We start from the raw sequence: 16,179 nt of genomic DNA, 5'->3' as shown, positions 1-16,179 counted from the left end.
CTTTACTAAGATCCTCAAAAGATAGAGACAGCTTAGTGGAAAGATAACAAAAAAAGGCAATAGTTAATGCTGTATGAGTCATGGGATGATGGGTACATTGATGTTAGTAGCACTGTGAATTGGTATAACCACTTTGGAAAGCAATTTGGAATTATGCAAATTGGGTGACTAAATTGTCCATATCACTGAAAGTTTTCCAAAGTATCTCCAAAGTTACTATTGATCTCTTACTTGCCAAATCCAGTGGCCTTTTCTCAATCCTCATTTTCCTTGGCCTTTCTGCAGCCTTTGACACTATTGATCACTCTCTCCTCACTTTCTCTTTTCTCTCTGGGTTTTTGGGACACCACTCTCATCTGGTTTTCCTATCTATCTGACTGCTCCTTATCTCTCTTCTTTGCTAGATCTTCCTTATGGTCATGCCATCTAACTGTAGATGTGTCTCAGGGTTCTGTCCTGGGCCTTGCCTTCTCTTCTCTATATATATTTCTTCACTTGGTAATCCCATTGGCTTCCATGGATTTAACTGCTATCTCTATGCTGATGATTCTCAAATCTATCCATACTACTCCAATCTCTCTGCAAACCTCCAATCTCACAACTGCCTTTCAGACATCCTGAACTGGATTCCAGTAGACATCTTAAACTCAATATGTACAAAACAGAAGTCATTATATTTTTCCCTAAACCTCCCCTCCTACCCCAGTCCCTCAGGCTTGCAACCCAGGAATCAACCTTTACTCCTCACCATCTCTCACTCCCCATAGCCAATCTGTTGACAAAGCTTGTCAATTTCACCTTTGCAACATCTCTCACATATGCCCCCTTTTCGTCTCTGCCACTACTCTACTGCAGGCCCTCATCTCCTCATGCCTGGACTATTGTAATGACCAGGTGGTAGGTCAGATTGTCTCAAGTCTCTCCCCACTCTAATCCATCCTCTACTCAGCCACTACAGTGATATTCCTAAAACACAGGTCTAACCATATCAAACCTCTACTCAATAAATGCCAGTGATCTATTGCCTGTACGATCAAAAGCAAAATGCTCTTTGGTATTCAAAGCCCTTCATAATCTACCTCCCTTCTTTGAGTCTTCTTAGAACTTACTCCCGCAACATATACTCTTCAATCCTGGGACACTGGCCTCCTGGCTATTCCAACAACAAGACTCTCCATCTCTTGGGTCTAGGCATTTTCTGTGGCTAGCCTCCCAGGCTATTCCCTACAATGCTCTCCCTCCTCTGATCTGACTAATGACTTCCCAAGCTTCTTTTTGATGTCCAGTTGTTTTCAGTCATGTCTAACTCTTCATAACCCCACTGGGGTTTTCTTGGCAAAGATACTGGAGTGGTTTGACATTTCCTTCTCCAGCCCATTTTACAGATGAAGAAACTGAGGTAAACAGGGTTAAGTGACTTGCCTAGGGTCACACACCTAAGTGTCTGAGGCCAGATTTGAACTCATGAAGATGAGTCTTCCTGACTCTAGGCCTGGCATTGTATCCATTGTACCACCTAGCTGCCCCAAAGCTTCCTTTAAGTCCCAACTAAAATCCGTTGTTTTACTGGAAGCCTTGCCCAACCACTCTTGATTCTAGTGTCTTCTCTCTGTTAATTATTTCCCATTTATCCTGCTTCATCTACATATAATTGTTTGCATGTTATCTTCCATGTCATATTGTAAGTTCCTTGAGGGCAGGGATAGTGTTCGCCTCTTTCTGTATCCCCAGTTCTTAGCACAGTGCCTAGCATATAGCAGGCATTTAATAACTGATTAATAATTAATAATTTATTGAGCCAGATTCCATTGCTTGGCTTATACAAGACAGCCAGTGATAAAAAGAAAAGTTCCATGTACTCCAAAACATTTATAGCAGAACTTTTTGTGATAACTAAGAAATGAAAACAAAATAAATGCCCATAGATTTGAGGATAGCTAAACAAACTGTGGTACAAAGATGTAATGAAATATTACTGTGCTGTAATAAATTGTATATGTGATGAATATAGAGAAACATGGAAATATCTAAATGGATGGAGCCAAGAAAACAACATACACGACTACAACAATTTAAATGGAAAAAAAAAACACAAAAAATCAAAGTGAATGTTGCACATTGCGTGATGACCAACTACAGATCAAAACATACTATTTTAATTTTTTTTCCCTTCTCATGGTTTTTTCCTTTTGTTCCGATTCTTCTTTCACAGCATTACTAATGTGGAAATATCTTTAATGATTGTACATGTATAGCCTATATCAGATTGCATGCCACCCTGGAGAGAGGAGGTGGGGGGGATTTAGAATTAAAAATCTTATAAAAGTGAAAGCTGAAAACTAAAAATAAAAAGAAAATATTAAAATTTAAAAAGTGAATGTTGCAAAATTATGAAGATCAAGCATAACTTGAAAGATAAGATATGAGAGGGCACTCCCAATCCAACCTCATAGAGGGGAGCAGTCCACAGGTATTAAATACTGCACCTTTTTGGACTTTTTCAATATATTAATCAATTGTGATGATTTTTTCTGTCTTCTTTTTTCTTTCTTTTTTTTAATTAAAAAAATACTATTTATTATATGGGATAGCTCTCTGGGAAAATTGTGATGATATCAAAAACAAAAGACATCAATAAAGAGTTATTTTTTTAAAAAAGAACATTAAGATAAAAGTATAAGTATGCTACAATGTGTTTCTGTCAATACCTTGCAAAAGTCCTGCTTAGCAACAGCCTACATAAATGGTTAAAAAAAAAAAAAAAAAGTCTCACCGAGTCAGGAAAGCCCTCTTCTTTAACTGCTTTTATCTATTCACAGCTTCAAATAGAGTGAGGCTGCTTCAGTAGTTTTCCAAACATAAAAGGAAACATCAGGCTATGTATCTCAATGATCCTTCTAGCTTTCAAGGTGCTTCCATGACTTAGAAAATTTATTCCCTTCTTGTTTTCTACACAATTTAATTTTAACTGCCCACAGCCATTATGAAACAGTTAGGTGGTACAGTGGATAAAGCACTGGGTCTAGAGTCAGGAAGACCCAATTTCAAATCTGGTCACAGTCACTTAACCTCTGTCAGTCTCAGTGTCTTCAAGTGTAAAATGGAGATAATAAAACACCTCCCTCAGAGGGTTGTATGAGGATCAAATGAGATAATATTTGGAAAGTTCTTAGCACAATACACAAAAGGCACTAAATAAATGCATGTTTTCTTCTTTCCCTTCTGACTTTTTTTTAAACTGTTGCAGCTAGGGGTTAGTGAGAGTGTATAGACAAATGACTATCATATCTCCTCAACCATTCCAGCCCCTAATGATCTTTTCTTCTCCTGGACTCCCATGAAATCCCACAGAAATGGAAACAAGAAAGAAGAGGATTGGTCCAGACTCCTAATTTCATCTGTAGGAAATGCCTAAACTCTCTCTCCATCAATATAGATAAGTAGCTGGTAGTAACTTAAAATCTTGGAGTTGCATGGGGCACTGAGACGTTGAGTGACTTGCCCAGAAACACACAACTATTATGTGTCAGAGATAGAACTTAAAGCTAGGTCTTTCTGACTCCAACACCAATTTTTCTGTCCATTATGCCAGGTACTCATTATTAAAATATTACCAGACAGTTCTTTTCCCAGCTCCTTCTATCTAAAACATATATGTGTGTATGTATGTATATGTGTGTGTGTAAATGTATATGTATATATACACATACATGCACATACATACACATATACATATTCTGTATTTAATATTTGTTCAAAATTTTTGTTTGTTCAAAAACCTTGGGGGAGAAGGAAATCACCTTAAATCAGTAAACACAGGCCAGATACATATCATAAGACAGGTATGACTGATATCACGAATAGACCCTAAAAGGAAAGATGATACAAGAGTAATGGAAGGATTTTAAGAAATTGAGTCCACTCATCTTTCAGAACACATTTTTTTAAACCAAAATTTATATAGCAACCTATTAGGCTCCATTAAAGGAAGGATATATGTCTTATTATAAGTATAATATATGCTTATAATTTCATTTATTTATTTTATTCATTTATTTCTGTTATAATATGTTTATTATTTTGTATGTTTTTCTGCACACACAACTAGTGCTTAACAAATATCTGATGACATGAACTGCTCCCCTATTAACAAATGTTTAAATACAATCAACTGATATTCTAATAATCTACACATACCTCCTCGGGGAGAAGGAGAATCATGACCACCAATGATTACTCTGATGCCTAAAGCTTCTAACCTAATCTTCCATTTGTTAATTATATTCATTGACTTGTCCTGAAAGAGAGATAGCAATAGTACAGCATAATGAAATTCATAAAAAATTGTAACTTTAACAGATATATATATAACAACAAATGATAAATTAATAAATACCTTACTGGCATCATTGAAGATGGAAAGCTCCAAGGTGCCTTCAAAATCTTGTTCTAAAACAGACTGCAAACAGTCATCCAACCAACACTCAGCATTATGAACAGGAAGAATGATGGACTAGAATTTTTAAATTAAAAAGAGAGAAGTATGAACATTAAATTCCTTCTCCACTACTCAAAAAGAATAGAGAATCTAAAAATAAAAATTGTTATTATATATTTATATGAAATCAGTATTTGATAATTTCCAAATTATGAAACACTGAGGAAAGGAATCATTATTTAATAAGAATTATTGGAAAAATTAAACAGTATAGGGAGAACTTACTTTCCTTAAGTTATAGAGGTAATAAGAGCCCTTATTTGAACCTAGCTCCTCTGACTCCAAATCAGGATTCTTTTCATTACAGTACACAGGGTAAAGACTTAAATAAAGTGATGCAAAACAAAGAAAGTAAAATTAGAAACACACATACTGCAAAGCTACACATATATATATTTTTTTAAAGCAAAAAAACTTTATAACAGAAGAGAAATCAGAAGGGCACAAAAAGCAGGTAACTTATTTTTAAAGGTTTATATTTTTTCTTTACCAAACAAAATATAGAAATTCAAATTTTATGCAGTCTTATTCCTTATTTAGTTTATCTGTATTGTTGAGATTGTCATTGGTCTATCATTTTTATGATTCTGCAAATCAAAAGAATAACATAACCCTTTATTTCTCTGGCTTTCTGTTCACTTTTTTTTTTGTGGGTCAGGAATACGCAGTAACAAATATATCCTGCAGACAACAAAATAAACATACCCATATTAGCTCTGAAACCAAAGGCAAAAAAAGTGGGGTTTGAAGGAGGGGAAGGATGAAGGTAATGTAGAAAAAGAAGTAGGTCCTGAATAAAGGACACCAGTTTACAAAGTAAATTTCTCTGTGAACTACAAAGTTTATTAACCTGTACTTTGTATTACTATTACTTAAGAAAATGTTTTTTAAATGGGATAATTCACTACTTAGTCAAACGAAAACAATTCACATAAATCCTAAATTTTTTATAGTAGTACTTTTCTATTTCTCTACAATGTATTCACTGTAGGAACTTGAATTTCAGCTTGGCTTATAAAAAAAAGCTTCCTTATTTGTAAACCAACCTCATCAAAGAGCTTTCAAACTACAGAACAGACATTAATAACAGTAACAATTAACAGCTTACTCTTTCTTCCTTCTTTGTTGAGGTAGAGGACTATGGTGGTAGAACACAGTATACGTTGTCAAACATAATTAATATGTTCGTGAATTTTGCAAACTTTCCTCCCCTCTTTATTCTTTATTATAAGGGATAGTTCCATGATAAAAGAAGAGGGGTGGGATATGCTGGGAAATAAAGATGATGTAAAAACAAAAGACAGCAATATAAATCTTTAGCAATTTGCACCATAGTACCACAGAGATTCATGTAGTGTCAGATGATGCAAAAAGGTTAAAAAGAATGGCTTTCCAAAAAGGTCAGTAATTGAGTTCTTTTTTTAGCTTTTATTATTTTATTTTTCCCCAGTTACATGTAAAAACAATTTTTAATATTCGTTTTTAAAACTTTGAATTCCAAATTCTCTTCCTTCCTTCCTTCTCACCCTCCCTCATTGAGAAGACAAGCAATTCCATATAGCAGGCCTGCACAATCTACAGCCTTCAGGCCACTTTCAGCACCCAAAGGATTTCAGGTGGCCCATGAAAAATGTGGGCTGAGAACTCCAGAAGCAGACTGCTGCTTCTGATTCAGTCACTCCCAAGGCCTGTTCCTGGTTTGCTGTGGCTGGGGCTGCACCTGTCTTCGATTTCTGTGGGCTAAGAGGTCTGGAAACCACCATTGCTGTCAGTGATTCAGTCAGCCCGCTCCAGGTTTGCTAGGATCCAGTCTGCACTGGTGCAGCCTTTGCTGGACTGTACTCCTCTCTCACCCAGGTGCAACCTACCTTTCCTGCCAACCTTCCAAGTTGTCTTGGACTGGAAATTTGTTTCACTCCATCTTTTTGTGGATTCTGCTGCTCTAGAATTGGTTAGAGTCTTTTTTAATGGTATTTGGAGGGGTTTCGGGGAGAGCTCAGGTAAGTCCCTGCCCTTACTCCATCATCTTGGCTCCATCCCCAGTAATAAAGTCTTTAGTGCCTTAATTTCATTGGACAGGACTTAGAAGATCATCTAGTCAAGAGATTCTTAACTTGGAGTCCAGGAATTTGGTGTTTTATTTTGCTTTTTTTTTTTTTAATATTCTGATAATTGCATTTCAATATAATTGGTTTCTGTTATAATAATTTATAAAGTATCTATAAAATAAATAAATATAAATGATAAATTCATAATAGAAATAAATAAACCATTTATAAAATCCTTTATAATAATTTATAAATAATAACAACTCACACTTGTATGGCACTTTAAGTTGTGTACCTGGCTTTCTTCCCAAACAGCCCTGTGGGATGGTTAGTGCCAGTACTATTATCCACATATTACAAATGAAAAAGTTGAGAAGTCACAATCTAGGAGTTTTTTTGACTTGTTCATAATTGTACAGCTAATAAATATGAACCCAGGCTACCTGATTCCAAGTCCAATTTCCTAACTTCCCACACACTGGTGAAGAAGGAATGCTTATTGCAAGGGGTTGAAAAAGTAATATAAACTACTTTGAAAAGAAACAATATTTGCTATTTGAGGTTATAGGTAAACCCAAAACAAAAAAAAAATTTTCATGTTAAATTGAGAGTTAACAAGGTACAGTGGAAAGGTGATCAGGGCTTGAAGGCAGAGGATCTGGGTTCAAGTCTCCACGACATTTAAATAATGATACAACTCCAAGAAAATCACACCCTCCTTGGTATCTGTTTATTACTTTGAACAAACTAACCTGTTATTTGTGATTGTGACGATTTAGGACATATAATAATTTGAAGATGGTGTGGAAAAAAATTAAAATTCTAGTAAACACTAGTAGAAAACTCAAGTTAAATTCTATTCCAAAGAAATATTGTAGGGAAAAAAAAAAACAAAGCTGAAGTCCCCAGAACTTCAGATGGACTTTGAAAAGGGACACAAAACAAAGACATTTCTTTTTTTTAGTAGCTGGTTGTTTATTAATTTAGATGGTTCTTCCTTGTTAAATGCAAACATAAGTTTGCATTTATGTAAATTTCTGTTATTAAAATATACTTGACTTGCCTACCAATACTTAAAGAATTTAAATTATTTATTATACTGAATCACAGTGTTATTTTGTTGAGGTTAAGTAAAGATCAAAATGACAACACCTGGTAATCATACAGTGTCACAGAACCCTTATAGTAATTTCTAGGCTGCCCTAGAGTCTGTCTGGAGTCAATGGTTCCCAGGCAACCATTGATCTAAGTCATCTCTCAAAATCCTGCTAGAATGGGCAAATGATAATTAGTTTTTTAAAAGAGCTAAAAACTTATATTTAGTCCAGAAAAATACTAATCTGAAATCACATTTACTAAAATATTTAAAGTTCAGTTAGGTCTGTGTCAAGGTAAGATTGTCAAGTTTAAAGTTTAGCTATCTCTATGTCAAGATATGAATAATAAAACTCCTAATTTCTGGCAGTAAATAGTTGTTATAGCTGAAATCCCAACCTTAGCCAATATCAACACCAGTCACCTAATCTCAGCATTAACCAAGAGTATCACTGTCACTCTAAGATAACTATTCACATTTGAGTGTCATCTTTAAATAACAAACCAGTTATCAGAACGTCAAGTGTATGTGAGATATCTTTCTATCCTCAATGAATACACCAAAACCCTGATCTCAAAATTTAGCATTAGCTATAATTTGTTAGTTAATATGGTATCTCAAAAGTCTTAGGGCAGTTTTTTAAGCTTGCATAATTTCAGAAACACAAATGCTACAAACTTTTAAAATGTCATTTGAAAGTCTATTTAAATTTTTCTATTTATTTCATTTTGTAATTTTTAAATAATAAATTCTTAATTTTAATAAGACAGGTCACCTTATTATGCCTGAGTGTGTAACAATTTCTGTTGCTTCACTATGCATATTTGTTACAAGAGCTTTTCCTTTTTTTGTCTTCCTAATTTGGGGGGGGGGGTTAGAAGAATGTGGAAAGGGAAGAAGGGAAAGAAGGAAGGAGGGAAGGAAGTCATTGAGGCATTTTTTAAACGTAGAGAACAGAAGCAAAGACAAGCAAGACAATTTTGAAAGCTACAGGCTGCAAGTTGTACATATGTACAACTTTTTCTATTCTATTAAGCATATGGAAATGTCCATTTTGTTTGGTTTTGTTCAGAATAAAAATAATTTAAAAATAAAAAGAACATCATACTAAACTCATTTCCTTTTTTGACAGGATCACTAAAGTAGTACATGAGAGAAAAGCTGTAAATATAGTTTATAAAGATTTTAGCAAAGCTTTTAACAAAATATCTTGTAACTATTATTGTGTAAAAGACAGATATTAATTGGGTGACAGTCAAGTGTTATTAAGAACTGGTTGGATGGCTAGGCTCATAAAAGTTAATGGGCTCAGATTCTTATAATCTAGCCAATAACTCCCTAATGTTCAGACTCCTCAAGTCTGCCCAATATGACAGATCTTCTAATAAACCTTGTCTTTGGCTGACAGGCTTGGTTCGAATTTTTTCCAGCAGGAACTGCATGTTATCATATTGGGGTTCCAGCACCCCTAAAGCCCTAAACCTCAACATTTTGGTGTCCCGTACAGGGTAACTGCCTAACACCAAGTTCTTTAGCCAAGACTGGAAGGTATGTAAGCCCTTCTTCCCCCCCCCCTTCTTGCTCTGCAGTTGGGGTCGCTCTCCAAGCACCAAGGCTTTGGACGTCCTTTTCAGGCAGACAGTTATGAGGCTGTCTCACACTGGGCCTGACGCTCTCAGGCTCTCAGTCCACTGGTTTGGTTTGAGGCCATGGACCTGGGTACACTTTCGCAGCATAGAGGACAAGGAACTCCCTACCCGGAAGCATGTACCCAATTCTGTCAGTTATCTCAGCTCTAGGTAATTGGGGAAAACCGTAGTTGCTTTTTGGTTCCCTGAAGTTTACTTACTCACTTCCCTCTACACTCCTGAATCCTCCTTCGTGGAGGTTACAGGGAACAACTTAGAACAGATGAAAATATCTTGGTCACTCCTTTCTCCCATTCCCTTCTCTTGAGTCAAGAGGGTCTCTGTTAACCTCTCTCATAGGAGAAGAGAGTTTCACCCTTTACCCCTCACCTTTGATTTAGCCCTCCCCTATCTGGGAAAGAAAGGGGGGAGGGGCAGCAGCTACAGCATGGGCCCACTTGGCAATGGCCTTGGGCCCTAGGTCAACCTTTGCCTAGAAACATCACTCAGGTTCAGCACATCCTGCTCAAGGTAAAGAAGCTAGCCTCCTAACTTGGGTAAGCATGCTCTTTTAAATTTGTAGTTTTGTTAATGACGAGATGTTGATTCTCTGTGTAATTTGGAAATGCATTTAACAAAATTGAAGTCACCTGATTGGCAATGGGTTTGTTTCAAGTTTCAAATTGGTGAACTTTTTGTATCAGTTAAGTCAAGCAACTTTTCATAATTTGGTTACCACTGAAATAATTTGGCTATTGTTGGTTATTGTTTTAATGTGTAAACTAGTCAAAAAGCTTGTCTGGGTTATGTATGGCTTGCTAAGAATTTGCAAGTGTACAGAAATCTCTAATGATTGACTTTTTACACCAGGACAAATTTAAGTCTGAGATGTAAATCCTGGAAGTTTTTCCTAAGCTGTAATTAATGAAACTTGTTGTTTGAGGTAAAACTAGGATTTTACTTTGAGTTTTCTGATGGATCATCAATAATCAATCTACCACCTGAGAGAAATGCTACAAGCTACTCAGAATGTGATACGGGTGGGAGGTCAACACTGGGAAAAAGTTGAGAGGACAATTTTAGCCTTAGTCTAGGATGGGATCCTCCTGGCTCAGTTTCCCCATGATATTCCTTTGAAAGGGAATGTTACCTGGCTATTCCTCAGTCTGGCTATGAGGTGGATTTGATACTGCATGGTTGGAAAAGTGAATTAACTGAATCCAAACACAGCTAAGGATGTTTTATCCTGTCATCTGGGCCCTGCAGTTTGTTTTTTTCTGTCAGATTTGTGTACAGGCCATTTCATCTACAATTCGCAGCAAACAATGGGTACCAGCCAATGTCTCCTCACTGTTTCCTGGATGTAACCTGCGCTTGGTTCCAGTCAACCTCCTCTTTGGGACCTCCTTGAGGCAGAGAAAGCTCTAAGCCCCTTCCCAGCAGGAAGTAGTTTCAGAAGCCAAGACCTTCGCCCCTTACCCCAAAAGAATTTGGGTCCCATTTGTTTGAGGGGGGAATGATGAGGATGGGATCTAGACCCCCAAAATGAAAAACCCTGGACTTTCCCACATGGCCGAATCTGGCGTTCGCCTGAGGTCATAATTCCATCAGTTAGCCTTTCATTGTGGTTACACTCAATCTCCCAATTCTGTTACCCTTAACGTAGCCTAGCCCTCCCTATGGCCCCTGGCCATTTCCCAGACTTAATCCTAGGGCTCCACTGTTCAAGTCCCAGGAGTTCTGTTCACCCAACTCCCAGTTTACTGGTGACTCCATTCAAGTCTTCCTTAAATCCCTCCTCCAGTCACCCCAAACTACTTGGCCACTCCTAGATCCCTCCCACAGTCTTTTTGTAGATAAGGTCCATCTTGTCTCCATTAAGGTAATTCTTAAAATCTAGCCAATACCTCACAGACTCTCAGATTCCTCATGAGTCTGGCTAATATGGCGGATCTTTAATAAGCCTTGTCTTTGGCTGAAAAAAAAAGTTGTTAATGGTTCAATGTTAACATTTCAGGAAGTCTCATTCAATACCACCAAGGATCTGTGCATGGCCCTGTGCTGTTTAACTTTTAATCATTGATTTCGATCAAGGTAGAGATGGTATGCTTATTCAATATGCACATGACATAAAGCTATAAAGGATAAACTAATACACTGAAGGAGAGTCAGGATTCAAAAAGATCTTGATAGGCTAAATCTAATAAGATGAAACTCAATATAAAAAATGTGAAGTCTTGAACTTGGGTATAAAAAAAATCAACTTCATAAATACAAGAATAAGTACAAGATGGGGAGGGTTACTAGGACAAATACATGTAGAAGGTCTAAGTAAACCCAGTGTGAGTCTGCAGTGCAATGAGTCAAGCAAAACAAAAAACAAAAAACCAAAAAAGCAAAAACCTAATGCAATCTTGGGTTTTATTAAGAGCAATTTATTTTAATTCCCAGCAATTAAAAATTATCCAAAAGTGGGGTTCAGAGCCATGAGGACAGAGCAGAGGCAGTATTCAAGCCAAACTTTCCCAACATTCCCCTTCAAACAACTTTAAAATAATGTTTCAAATTCTGGAGGGATATAAGGTAAGGTAAGGGTGGGACAATTTCCCAGCCCAACACAATTTAGGAGGTTGGAAGGAGAGGTCTGTGACACTGGGTTTGGGGCTGGCTGGGAGCGCAAAGTATTGAAAACAGCAGCTTTTTTTGCCTTGCAAGCAAAAGCAGCAGCAGCAGTTTCGGAAACCCTAACCCCCCCAGAGATCCTAAGGGACTGGACAACTAGTCAGAGATTACAAGAGACCCCTGTACTGGCACTGGACAAGGGGTCTGACAACACCATTGCCCACTATCTAGTTCCAGGTCACAGTTCCAGAAATGAGAGGAATACTCGCTGTTGCAAGGGAGCAAACATCTTGTCTCAGGAAGGAGAAGAGTTAGCACTTAAAGTTGCAAGAGTCTCTACCTGGGTAAGGACAAGAACTCAGAGTAGGAAAGCAGTGACCACACCTTCCCAGATCACACGACTCTGTCAGCACAGAAAACTTTCATACTGTCTAGAACTAGCTGTGAAAACACCAAAGCAAAAAAGCCTGAAGTTTGGGACAGTGACCCACCCTCCACTCCCATGAGGAAAGCCCAACTGTAACATAAGTTCAAAATTAATAGGCTAGAAAAATGAACAAAACCCCTCCCCCCCCTAAAAAAACCCTTGACTGTAAAAAGCTACTATGGTGACAGAGAAGGGCAAGACATAAAGAAGACAATGACATGAGAATATCTACAAGCAAAGCCTCAAAGGAAAAAAAGCCTGTGCATGATGCTTGTAATGCACTTCCTCATCTCTGCCAGCTAGAATTCCTAGTTTCCTTCAAAGCTCAGCTCAAATGCTACCTCCTACCTCAAACATCTTACCTGATCACCGAAAATTCTTTTGTATATATTTAGATACATACATTAGAACAGAAGCTCCTTAAGGGTAGGATGTTTCATTTCTTTGTATCCCTAGAACACATAGCACATTGCAGAAGCTTAATAAATGCTTGACACAAGAGGACTTTCCTGATCTCCCCCTAGATATTACTATCCACCCCAAAAATCACCTGTTTTTAATGTTGTATATATTTGTTTACGGATGTATCACTTCCCGCCTAGAACATAAGCTCCGTGGAAGCAGATAATGTTTTCCTTTTCTCTGCCTATACCCAGATCTAGCATAGCATCTAGCACACTGGCACACAGTAAACACTAAATAGGTGTTTGGTGAATTGAATTGAAATCATCCTGATAACAATCCTATGAAGAAAGCCAGGCACATATTAACAGCACAATGCTTTTTAAAATAGGTTATAAATTATAATGATCAAACTTGGTACCACAAAGGAGTTGAGAAAATGCACCTTCCTCCCTATTTTACAAAGGTGGGTAGGCTATGGGTTGGAATATCACATATATTGTCTCACAATTGATAGATGTTGGTTTTGAGCTACCTTGTAGTTTTTTTTTTTAGGGCAGGAGAGGGACAAGGGCTATATTTGGAAATGAAGATGTTTTTAAAAAATCAATAAAATAATAAATAACTAAAAATTAAAAATCAAATAAACTGAGAAGTTATGCGAACTGATCAGATTCATCTATGTATCTACCTAGGAAGAAGGGAGCTTGCTCCAGGCAGACCTAGATCCTAGGTCTCCTGATTTCTAGACTAAAAAGTTAGTGTTTACTGTCGGGGGTAGGGGAGGATATTAGGGATAAGGGAGTGGAAGTAGTGTGGGACATTCACTGACCACCAGTATTAAAAGGTTCTAGGCTGCAGGGCTGGCAGTCCCAGAAAAACTTGTCTGCCCTCAAGCATCTTACAATCTCAGAGGAGACAAGCTAAATCGACAGCTAAAAATATGGCACATATGTGTCAGTTAAAGTCCAAGTCTAATTACTCAGCTTGACTTTAAAAAGTCCTTACCTTCTTTGGGAGGGTTATGCTTAAAACTGTCAGAACCTACCAATACAGAAAGACTTTTAGTGCCAGTTTATCATCCCAGGGTTATCATCCTAGAAAATCTGACTCAGCTATAAATTGGGAGCTGATCACAGGGTGATAAATGTTACAGTCACAGCAATTCTCAAAGTTCATCTAAAATGTATAAGTAGTGATGTGTGGTAGAGGGAATATTCACACCAATGAAATCAGGCATCTTTTAAGTTATTAAGTATATACATATGTACACTCGAGAAACTGGCTGGTATGGTGGGAAAAAAAGGCACTGGACTTGTCAAGATGATCTGGTGTCCAAACCCACCTGACACCAGCTGAAGGTTCATGAGAAAGTCACTTAGCCTCCCTGAATATCAGTTTCCATACAAAAGAGGATGATCACTGCATCTTACCTCACAGGGTTGCTAAGGGCTACATGAGATAATATGTAAGGTTTTCATAAACATTAACTATTACTGCATATTTTCAGAAACATGTTATTATATTCAGAAATATCACCATCAGTCCTAGTTCTTCTAATTCACTAAAACCATCCTTAAACTTTATTTTTTTTAACCTTCTTTATCTTAAGAGAAGAAATAAAGAAATAAAGGGCAGGAGAAGACAGACAGGTCTCGAAGCAGACAGAGCTCCCGGAGTAAAGACCTGAATCCAAACCCGACCTCAGACACTAGCTGCGTGAGCTTGGACGAGTCACTTAACCCTGGCTGCCTCAGTTTCCTCATCTGTAAAAAGAGCGGGAAAAGGAAATGGCAAATCACTCCAGTATCTTTGCCAAGAAAACCCCAAACGGGGTCACGAAGGGTCGGACACGACTGAAACAGCAAAGGGGCAGGAGAGGTTAATATTAGGTAAGTGATGGGAGATTCTTTCATTTCTTCACCTGAAGCCCAAGAAACAAAGCACTGGAATGAGGAAAACATACCACTTGGATCTTAGAGCCACTCTCCCGGCTTCGGACGCTTAGCGGTGCCATGGGCTGGGCAGAGGTGGAGGATGAGGAGGGAGAAGGAAGAAGCTGGTCGGTGACAGCCAGGACTCTCTCCGCGCCGGACACCTCCGACCGAAGCCTGTCCGGAGCAGCTACTGCCCTGTCCCTGCTCCACATTGTGGGAAAAGGAAAGAGGACAAATTTTCCCAAATAGAATCTACACGAGGTGGAAGGCCAAACCTAGGCGTCGGGAGAAGGGAAATAAGGATGAGAGAAACGCTTTGCACACCCGCCGACCTCAGCGCCTCCAGCAAGCGACTGCTAAGCGCCCATCAAGCAAAGGAAGCCCTTTGATGCATCGAAGCTGATTCGTCGTCTTCTTCACGCCAGTTCCCCCTAGCGCTGGCTGCCAATTCCCTCTAAGTCCTTTTTCAATCTACGGCATCACCGCCCAAGAGCACTCCCTCCCTCCCTCGCACAGCAGGCGTCTAGCGGCACCCGCCATCACCCCGCTCCGCTCCTTCCGCCACAGCGGCCAACTCTCCTCGCAAAAGGCCCCTCCCCCAAGATCCCACGTGACTCGGAGGCGGGGAGCTCGAACCAGATATTCGTCTGTGGGTTGGGTCTCGCCCTGTAACAAGTCCTCAGATTGGTGTATGGAGACCTGAGTCCGAAGAAAGCTTTTAGAGAGAAGAGACCAGATCTCGGGAGGAGTAGAGAAGAGCGGCCTAGCCCTGCCGGAAGTAGAACCGTGGTTCTCCCTGGCATGGGCGGGCTCCGCTGCTGTATCCTTTTCTTTTCCTACTGAGCAATGGAATGGAAAGACTTGCAGAAGGGGGTGAGGGGGTGGGGACGGTAGCCTAGGGGAGCCTCGATGCCGTTGGCGGCAATTACGAAAAACAAGCGTGAGCTTCCAGGCAACTCCTTCAAGACCAAGCTGCTTTCTTCATCCTTTTTCACATTTCCCTTTTCCCTCCACCCTATCCCTGCATTCTTCCTCTCCTTTTTTGTTCACTCCTGCAAATAATAGTGCTCAATATAAAGTTGTCCTTTTAAAATATCAAATGTCAGGACTGATGTGAGAAAAGCGCTTTGTAAAGACTAAAGCATTAGTAGTATGCTATTAATCTAATCTGGTTTAAAAAGTGAAAAAACATATCCCACCAGGGTACTCAAAAGGTCCGCTGCATCTGGACTGAAATCAAGAATTTATTAAGCTCTTACTTTTGCCAAGCTCTGCAAAGGGTTGGGGACACAGGCAAAACGGCGCCTGCCTCTGTTCTCTTCTGTGCTTTTAAAACACTACATGTTTCTTTTTGGGGGGATGCTTGCTACCTCCCCACTTTCTTAATCACCCCACCTCATCAAAGAAAAAGAAAAATATCACAGTCAAAGAAAATGTTTGGTAAAACATTTAATAAAAATCCTGAGCCAATCTCCAACCTGAGAATGCCCAGAGTCACACAAAGTAGGCCTAGAGACATGA

At 38.7% G+C, this 16,179-nt stretch overlaps 1 protein-coding gene across 2 annotated transcripts in view; it reads right to left on the bottom strand.

The window, feature by feature from the left end:
- Nucleotides 1-15,211, bottom strand: part of B3GNTL1 (UDP-GlcNAc:betaGal beta-1,3-N-acetylglucosaminyltransferase like 1) — a 101,120-nt gene extending 85,909 nt beyond the window's left edge. The window contains exons 1-3 of one of the 2 annotated variants that reach the window (XM_027840338.1): nt 14,688-15,211; nt 4,397-4,513; nt 4,198-4,297 (exon numbers count right to left, since the gene is read on the bottom strand). In XM_027840338.1, coding sequence (XP_027696139.1) covers nt 4,198-4,297; nt 4,397-4,513; nt 14,688-14,870 — 400 coding nt within the window. In that variant the 5' untranslated portion in view covers nt 14,871-15,211. Of the gene's footprint in view, nt 1-4,197; nt 4,298-4,396; nt 4,514-14,687 lie in introns of those variants that run through there. The other variant, XM_027840344.1, reaches the window with a different exon arrangement.
- Between the last annotated feature and the right edge of the window lie 968 nt (nt 15,212-16,179).

This window comes from Vombatus ursinus, unplaced genomic scaffold, assembly GCF_900497805.2.
Source record: "Vombatus ursinus unplaced genomic scaffold, bare-nosed wombat genome assembly UNPS02004704.1, whole genome shotgun sequence".
NCBI classification, from domain to species: domain Eukaryota; kingdom Metazoa; phylum Chordata; class Mammalia; order Diprotodontia; family Vombatidae; genus Vombatus; species Vombatus ursinus.
The sequence above is the reverse complement of the archived record's forward strand: the minus strand, read 5'-3'. Positions and strand labels throughout refer to the sequence as shown.